This window comes from Manduca sexta, chromosome 25 (genome assembly GCF_014839805.1).
Source record: "Manduca sexta isolate Smith_Timp_Sample1 chromosome 25, JHU_Msex_v1.0, whole genome shotgun sequence".
NCBI lineage: Eukaryota > Metazoa > Arthropoda > Insecta > Lepidoptera > Sphingidae > Manduca > Manduca sexta.
The window spans coordinates 9,948,431-9,958,198 of record NC_051139.1 but is presented as its reverse complement, the minus strand read 5'-3'; the positions used below and the strand labels follow the sequence as shown (position 1 = coordinate 9,958,198).

Below are 9,768 nucleotides of genomic sequence, written 5' to 3'. Positions count from 1 at the left end.
TATGACAGTCACCTGACTTGGACAGTCACCCAGATGTGTGTGACGGTTAATGCCAATATATTGAAATTAGATTTTTTTTTGTCTGTTCTATACATTTACTATGCTTTTGTGAGTAGTCTGCCGTGTTCTTTGTCTTTGACGCAGCAAATACCGTCATTATTGACCTAACCTCACTCAAAACCTGTGAATTGACTAAAAAGGTAAATATAAAGAATTACCAATTTATAATAGACGACCGACCGATCATTTTGTTGCACCAGCCTTGCAATTAATAATTTAAATTATATTGACCGAGATCTATGTCAAAATATGAAATGAAAATATTATGTTTGTAAATGTAGACGTATGCACGCTGTACACTGTTTCATAGTTTTTATATTTTTTTTAGTATTATTGTTTTTTTTTTCGTTAATTTTTAGTTACTGTTAAATACTTTTATGTGGATTTTCTCCGCACTTTAACGGTGATATGCATGTATTAGCTTATATAATTAATCAGACTTTGTATAGAAAGAAAAGACTTATTCAAACGAAATATATTTAATAAAAATATTATAAAAGAATGGACAATTGATGACAAAAAATAAAGCCCGGAGTTTCTTTTTGCCTTTCTTCTTCGGGTACTCATCGCTTAGGTAGTTAGTGGTAGGTTAGCTAGGTTAGGGCTTTTATTGTCCTCACCGGTGAGGATCGCGACGCGTTTCTCCCTTATTGCTTATTTAAAAATACATATATACATCATTTTATTTCTTCTTCCCTGCCAGCCCGAGCTGGCTTCTTTGTTTATTAAGTATATTTTTCATTTATTTTATTTTCAATATAGATTGTCTTTATTTATATAAGCTAATCTAATTAAGTAATAATTAAATATTCTCATGTACCTTGACTTATCATAAGTGCAACTATGTTCGCCTACGTGATGAATAAAGCATTTTTATTTATTTTTTTTAAAGAAAAGAAAAATTATAGTTTATATCTTATCTACCTTTTATTGCTTTTCTGGGTTCTAATCCCAGATAAACCAATATAATTATTCCCTGATATATAATTTTCGATTTAAAAAAAAAAAAAAAAAAAAAATTGAGTTGTCCGGTTTGCACACTATAAAGTTGTAGGCTCACTCCCTATCACTTACTCACCCACTTCACTTGATAGTGATAGGTGATCCTACGGATACAAGCTCCAAGTGTAATTTCCCTGAATACAGCTCCGCCTATCTCTTTATAAACACATGAGTTTGTTAACTGCCTTGATGTAAAATTATTTATTACGTGGACATTAGAATGAAATAAAAACAAATCTTATAAACATTATATTTCACAATTGTTTTTAAGACAAAAATACTTGGATAAGATCCCCTTGTTATCATATCTACGGCGTACTTTTTCATCAGAATATTTGCTATCTGAAGTAAGATACCCACACTATGTACAAGTGAATTAGTGATAAGCGTTTATCTAATTTGGGGGGTATACGCACGCTATCACATTAAACTCGCCATAGTGATCTGAATAATTGAGATAATAATATATTTTTTGATTTAGTTAAAACTATTTTACGAATTTTATCGCGGTTTTTTACATTATATTTTTCTCCCGACGTTTCGAAGACTTTCCTGTCATATTATATATTATATTTAGTATTATTTTAATGTCTAACATTCGAGTAAACATAGGAAATCAGTATTATTTGAATTATTTATATTTATATTTACCCAAAGAAATCAATGGACAATAAGATTCAAAATTGCATACATAATTTTATGTACACTACATAGTATCTGTAATACAGCTTATGGCATTTTTATATGGTAATTTAGATTATTCATGTTACACAAAGAGTTTCAATACCGCGTACTGCACGTTTTATGCAAGACCATAATATGCATCTTATTTCCAAAAAGATGACGTCTATCTTACTGGATACATAGCGCCTCGCCGCTTGAAAATATTAAATTACATACAAGCGGTTTTTGATTTAAATCAATGCTGTACGGTTCATATTAGTTCTAATAATCCTCAATGAGACTAAGCAATCCAGACTTTCAAGTTTTATGATATGACTTTCTAACATAAATACTGTGGTGATACGTATGCGGAGACACGAATGTGACAATCATTTATGTTGGTTACATCGCGCATTGTTTGTGTGACAGTACCTTTACAAGAGTGATAGCAGATACAGTCTATCAACTTCACTACACGTTGCAAACAATACACAACACGTACTGCGGTGATCGATACAAAATCAGTTGCGATGAGTTGATGCGAGAAGGAACTATTCAGTGTTGCCGTTATCAAATGATATTTAAATTCGGGAATCCTCTAGTCATATATGATATGATATGATTATATAAAAGACAAATAAACCGTGACTAGAGGATTCCCGAATTTAAATATTAAAAAAATCATGACAGTCGTTTTGTTTTCTTGGAAAGTATAGGCAATTATAAAACCTATTAAGTATGAGGTATAACCCAAAAAACTATAAAACTGAGTGTTGCTCGCGACTTTGCCTGCGTTAAAAGCCTTTCCCACTACAAAAATCCCTAAAACACTGGACGATGCCAGGACTTAAAATATCAGATTAAAAAATATCCTATACGGTAATCCAAAATATGGTCTACACTTGTACCAAATTTGATCGTAATCCTTTCAGTTGTTTCTGGGTTTACATCTAACAAACATATAAACATCGAAACATTATCACAATCTTTCGGTTTTATATTATTAGCAAGAATAAGACCAGTAAGATAAATAGAAGCAAAGGCAAAAATATATAACGATACACATAGTAATTATGTTTTTAATTTGAATATTACCCACATAAATAAGACATATTTCATGGACACCCTCTTAAATCAAGACAGAATATATACCTATTTCATCGACAAAATACAAAACATAGTTATAATATTATTCATTAAAATTATTATGTTCATAAAATAAAATGTAACTAAAATATAAGTGTAACTGCTAGGTTAGGTGCAATAACATTACCGAAATTAGATAATAAATGTTTTATTATATTATAAAAAAATTATCACGCCACGTAACATTAGATAAGCATAACCTTGAAATTATTCATCTTTAACATTTTAAACGTGCGTCGTAGTCGTACGCGGTAGTGTTTTGTGTGTAATATTGAGTTTGTCAAAAATGCGAGACGAAAAAAACGGAATTATTTATGGTGGTAAAATTACTTCTGTGCCTACTCATATGAATTGTGGCCGGCATTTTCTCGAATGTATTAGGAAAGGCAAATCAAAACTCGCTTTGGTAAGCGTTGGAAGTTACGATTCAAGTAGGATTAGTTAGTATAACAATTAATACCGGTTTTTCTGTAAAGATCGATGGCGCCACGGATGAAAAAATTACGTACGGGGAATTAGCACAACGAATAGTGAACGTAGCCTCGTCTTTAACTCGGATTGGTGTGAAAAAAGGAGATGTTGTGGGCATATGCAGTGAAAACCGAATCGAGTTCCTGGTTACAGCGTTTGCTATATTTTGCTCCGGAGCCACTGTCACTTTCATCAACAGTGCTTACAATAAAAGTAAATATAATAATTGTTATAGAAAACAATTGTATATCGAAAACTGACTTATTAATACATGATGTGTTGCATTTTGTTTATAGATGAGTTGATTCACACGGTCAAAATTTCGAAACCGAAATTCCTTTTCCTGTCGCCAAACACATACAAATCTTTTTACGAGATCTTAAAAAGTTTGAACATTGCGAAAGATTTTACCGTCTTTGGAATATCAAAAAACAAAGATGTGCGCAGTTTCAGAGACCTTTCTAAAAAATATATCGATATAAATAAATACCAACCGTATGATTTCAACGGTAAGTGAAATATTTTTATTGGAAATTTTCCCTCCGCCGTGTTTTATTCGTGATTGTTTTATTTTAGGAGAAGTTCAGACAGCCCTAATACTTTATTCGTCTGGAACAACGGGCTTGCCTAAAGGGGTAAAACTAACACATCGTAATTTAATTATAGCGGGACATCAACCACCGTAAGTAAAATCAAGATTATTTTAACAGCTAAGTAAATATTCATATTAAAAAATCCAGGTCAATTATTCCTATGAAACACCAAATAATATCTGTTTTTATTTATTGTAAATATTTTATATTATAAAATGCTGATGGGGATTTACACTCTTAAACACATAATCAAACCGCCTAAGAAAGATATAAAAATATATTTGCATAATAATATTCTATTCTTCGATGCCATCATCGAATTGTGTAACGTAGTGAGAATTTTTATAAACAAGAATTGAAACCGTAATCTTTATTTACGTAAACCATAAAAATAATATGTGTGTTTATATTCCATAGACTTTGTAGCAATGAATTGAACATTCTATCATTAGCCCCATGGTGCAACACTGTTGGTATAATATTGACAATGAAAGCTCTTAAAGAAAACCAATCGATTGTATATCTAAATAAATTCCAAGAAGACTTGTACTTACATTGTATTCAGAAATATAAGGTAAGACCCGCATATTATCCAACAAACTAATTCCGAACGCAAACAGATGAAACCTTTATAACACTTCTGTATACCTATTGTAATGGATAATCTGCAAAAATATGTAGGTTGATTATTCTACCTTACTTTTCTACGACGTAATAATGAGATGAGAAAATAATCAAAATGTTTGCACACTCCCACATACACATTGTATCCTTGAAGACGTAGGCAAGCGCAAATAATGCTCCCATTTTCCACCGTGTGCATTCCGTCCCATGATGTGATAGAAGACGAGCCTATTGTCATATGGAACACAAATTCCAAGTCCCGGGCTGATACTAAAAAATGTTAAATTATCAAAAACGCTTGCAGGTTGGTATACTCTATGCTGTACCGCCATTGATAGTGATGTTAGCAAAATCACGAATGCTACAAAATTATGATTTGAGTTCAGTGGAATTAATGTACTGTGGAGGCGCCCCATTAGATTTGGCGGTTATGGGTGAAGCAAAGAAAAGGTAAGGGAATAATAAAACTATATATTTTTGTTGTAAATGAGCAACATAAAACTGATAAAAGATTCAAATATTTTCTACGAAAACAACTTACCGGAATGAACACAGCCTATAATATGCTAATAACAACAATCACAATTATATGTTTCTAAGTCATTTCTGAGTCATGTCGGACGCCCGCCTACAAGGTGGACGGACGACTTGGCTAAGGTCACAGGAATTCGCTGGATGCAGGCCGCTTCCAACAGGCCGACATGGAAATCCTTGAGGGAGCCCTATGTTCTGCAGTGGACTTCCTGTGGCTGAGATGATTATGATGATGATGAAGTCATACGAACTATAATAAGTCAACTGAACCTACAATAAATGCGTTAACGTCTAACAAACATTCAAACATTTTCATAAACCTTGGCATTTATAATATTAGCAAAAATTTAGTTATGATTATCAAATAGGCAATTTAAAAATATTAGGCTTCATTTATAAACTCTTTCTGAACAGGTTTCCGCGCTTAAAACACATCTTACAAGGATACGGTATGACAGAAACTACGGGAGGTATAACTGAAGAGAATGTAAGTGCCAACAGAGAGGGAAGTGTCGGAACTATAATGGACGGAAACATAGTTAAGGTTGTATACCGTATTTTAATAACACAATTGATAAATATCAGAGTAAAGTGCTGCCTTAATTCCCACTCAAGTTTTTCAATTCTGTGAGTCTGTTTCTTGATCAATGAAATATTATGTGTTATTACTATTAAAATTTTACAAATATAAAGTAAAATAAGGTATAAAATAAAAACCACATATTTGTATGTACATCAATATTATTGAAATTGCTTTGAAAAACATACATGTAAAAAATAACGATTTCTTATAGGTAGTAGATGTTGAGACCAGAAAAGTCCTAGGTCCTAATCAAGAAGGGGAAATATGCGTGAAAGGAGATATACTATTTGAAGGTTACATCGGAAAAGATATGAAGGATGATATGGATGAAGATGGTTTTTATAAAACCGGAGACATCTCTTACTACGATGAAGATGGTTACTTCTATATTGTTGATAGAATAAAGGAACTTATTAAATATAAGGCTGGTCAAGTAAGTGCAAAATTATTCGTTATTCCTTATGGTCTCAATCTCGTGTAAATCGTTACCTGCTACAAAAGTCCCTAAATCACTAACTACTGATTTAAAAATCAGATTAAAAATATTTTATCCGAAAGCAAATTACAGGGATCAAATGTAGCCTATTAAATTTTATACACACGATTTCTACACACAACCAAGACACGGTCTAACCATGAGTCAAATTTCATCCAATTCCAACAGTTTTTGCATTTACATCTAGTCAATATCTTAATATACAAACATTCAAACATTTGTATTTGTTAGATAAGAAGTAATGTATTTGAAAAAAAGGAAATATTATTGGGCCTTTAAGCAGGTACGACTTATTTGAAAAGGGCTCATTAAGTTTTATCAACAGAATCTTCAGTTATTGTTATTGCATTTGAGACTATCGTAAAGATGTCGAATTATAGTATTAATTATTACCATGCCAATAATACATTTTTTAAGGTTGCACCGTCAGAGCTAGAAGCGACTCTACTTCAACATCCAGCTGTAAAAGATGTAGGAGTCGTTGGCTTGCCGGATCCCTTGGCCGGAGAACTACCATCAGCATTTGTAGTCAAAACACCTGGATCCAAAGTAACAGAAAAAGAACTTATCGACTTCGTTGCTTCTAAGGTTAGAGATTGTTAAGATTACTTTCATTTCGTTATCTATGAAAAATAAACTTTTTAAGGCGTTTGACCGACGTCATTGACGTAGCACATAGTTTTATCTCCACGTATTAGAGTTTTATATCAATACCACGTCTATGATATTATTTTATCTGATTATAATACTTCAAAACAAATGACACATTGGTCCTCAAAAAGACCTTACATCAATGATATATAGCCCTTTTAATGATTATCTTAACTATTTCAACAGTTTAAGATCTTTCGGACTCTGGATTTCCCATAGACAAAAGGTTCAAGTCTAACTGGCATTCAGTTTTCTAGGTTAATCCTCATATAGGGATATAATATGTACTGTACTTAATATGTACTATCATGCTTAAGCCAATAGGATAAACGTAACTGAGAGCGATACATACGTACATGCTTATATAAAGCGATTATAATACATATTAAATCTTTATCCATCTAGATCGGATATTTTAGACTATCCCTTTCTAAATGTCTCTCTTGCTTGTTATTTTACAAAATGCAAAGATTATACATTGGCTTTTCCTTGCGGCTCCGTCCACGTGATAAAGATTATCCACGATAAATATTATTCCAATTTAAAAAACAAGCTTATAGCACTAAGGGGTAATGTAGCTTTCTACTAGTAAAACAAAATCAAAATTGGTTTAATAGCTCTTGAGATTAGCACGTCCAAACTAAAACAAACTCTTGATTTATATATTAGTGTAGACACGTCCAGTAGTTTTCTAAATCAGGTCAGTCATTATTTACCATTTCCAATACGCCGGACCAAAACTAAAGCCAAACAACTAATTGAATTTGACAACACTGATTCATAAAGCTGCAGTGGTAAGCAACTCGTTAAACAAGTTAACGCACGAGATGGCTAGTAAAGATTTTGCCACTTAGAGGTGTCAAAATACTTTCTCTCACAGTAACAACATATGGAAACCATATTGTTTTTTTTAAAAAAGCATATCGGAATGTATTGAGAATTTTATCTAAATTGAGGCTATTGGCTCTCTTCAGATATTACGTGTATAACAAAATAAAGATATATTACATGATAAAAGATAGATATTATATCATATATCTACCACATGCTGTCGAGGCTTACCGGTATATCAAAGATTATCGAGTTCATTTACGATGTATAAACATCGTCATCAGTACAGATAATACGGACAAATTTATAATCAACCTGCCAATATACTCTTTAAATTGGACTTTATGCATTAGAGCGAAAGGGTGATATGGCTGTAGTACTCTTGCACAAAACCATAATTATTTTACCTTTAACATGTGTGACGTCATTAAATAATTTTTGTTCACAGGTATCGTCATGGAAACAGTTGAGAGGCGGTGTGCGGTTCGTAAATGAGATTCCAAAGACAGCTAGCGGCAAAATTCTGAGACGTGTGTTGCGCGATTCATTAATTAAACCTCCAGCTAGCAAACTCTAATTATTCTGTAACAGAAATTGTAAACCATTTGCACAGGTACCTAAAGCAGAACTTATCAAAGGCATATTCAAAAGGACTCCGGATTTAAAGCGTGTGATAACTTTAATTATTATTACCATTAGTTTTGGTCAGTATTGTAGTCATAAATCCCAAAACCTTTTTTTTTCGAATAACATCAAATACTGGGATTCTGATTAATATTAAACCTATTAACTATCGAAATACTAACTACTACTAACTTCATATTTTCTTAAAATATAAAACAAACGTCAAAAGCTTCGTGATCCCTGCCCAATAATATACGTAGTATATGCCAGCAGTCATTGTGAAAAATCATTAGGCCATAAATTACCTTAAACAAATTAAATTTGCCACGAGCGTAGTGTAAATTGCCTTTACATAATTGTTAGTTCTTAAATCTTCGAGTTAGTGATGAAAACTTCACTCTTACTACATACTTATGAATGCTTAAGGCAAAAGTTCGTCTAAAAATTATATATCTGTAAGTATTTAAATAATAGGTGTGTGTTCAAATATTTTATCAGTGGTGGATTCAAGACTTGTATAATAAAAAAAAATTGTTATATTAATTGTCTTATTTTTATTCTAGAAACAATATTAACTGTATTACCTCAATGTGTCTTTTAGACTGGCTTTTAAATCGCAACCAAGTTCCTGGCATATTGTAAAGCTCTAATTACGTCCTTCTACGGGTACGTTTGTTTAACAAGATGTGTGCTCTAACGTTCCTAAAGTAGAAGAGAAGCAAACGAACAATCAAGTTGGCTATGGCCATACAAACGATCGGAAGCATTATGACCGTCGATGAAAAAAAAGAAGGGGGAATACAGATTCGAAAAAGGAAGAAGTAGGTGAAATCCAGCAATCTTATTGTAAGTACGAAATGCATCAACAAAACTGCAAAATCATGGACCTAATGTGATAATAGCACACCAGCACGGCAAAACTGATTAATTCGCTCAAACAAAACTAACTACAATATAACTTTTCGATTAACCAATATGCCAATTATTCCTAAACGTATTCTGCTTCAGTATTTCATTCGTGCCTTATAGAGTCTTTATTGACCAATCCCCTATTATGGTAAGTTTAAATCTCTAATACAAGTATAAGGTTTGCTGAGGCGGATGCAACAGACCGAAGACACGACTATGTTTAACGTTCTCCGTTGAGTAAATTGCATGGTGTAGGTTTGACCCCCGCCCACTGCAGTCATTCCGCCTATGGGCCCGTAATGACACGGCAAACGATCCCTTTAAAACATTACTATTAAGTTGTGATTGCAATTCTACTGTACTAAAAATAGCTCTTATTTTACTCTGTAACTTAAATCACGTATTAGTAAAATGGAAAACAGCTACACAAAATTAACGATATAATAGCTGTCAATGTTGTAAAATTATAATGCGGCATATTAGGGTTATAATTGGATTTTGTAACATAAAACACGTTATTTAGATTTTCGACTACATTATGAAGAAATCAAAGTTAAATGAAACATTCGATGAAATATGTT

The 9,768-nt window shown here is 32.4% G+C and overlaps 1 protein-coding gene across 1 annotated transcript; it reads left to right on the top strand.

Annotated features, from left to right (window-relative positions):
* The first annotated feature begins 3,060 nt into the window (after nucleotides 1–3,060).
* Nucleotides 3,061–8,817, top strand: LOC115452852 (4-coumarate--CoA ligase 1). The gene is made up of 10 exons (XM_030181498.2): nucleotides 3,061–3,277; nucleotides 3,348–3,555; nucleotides 3,639–3,851; nucleotides 3,919–4,024; nucleotides 4,353–4,509; nucleotides 4,864–5,009; nucleotides 5,508–5,637; nucleotides 5,888–6,109; nucleotides 6,590–6,760; nucleotides 8,103–8,817. Exons 1-10 carry the CDS (start codon nucleotides 3,158–3,160, stop codon nucleotides 8,229–8,231), a joined length of 1,602 nt encoding a protein of 533 aa, XP_030037358.1. The 5' UTR covers nucleotides 3,061–3,157; the 3' UTR covers nucleotides 8,232–8,817.
* Nucleotides 8,818–9,768: the final 951 nt, after the last annotated feature.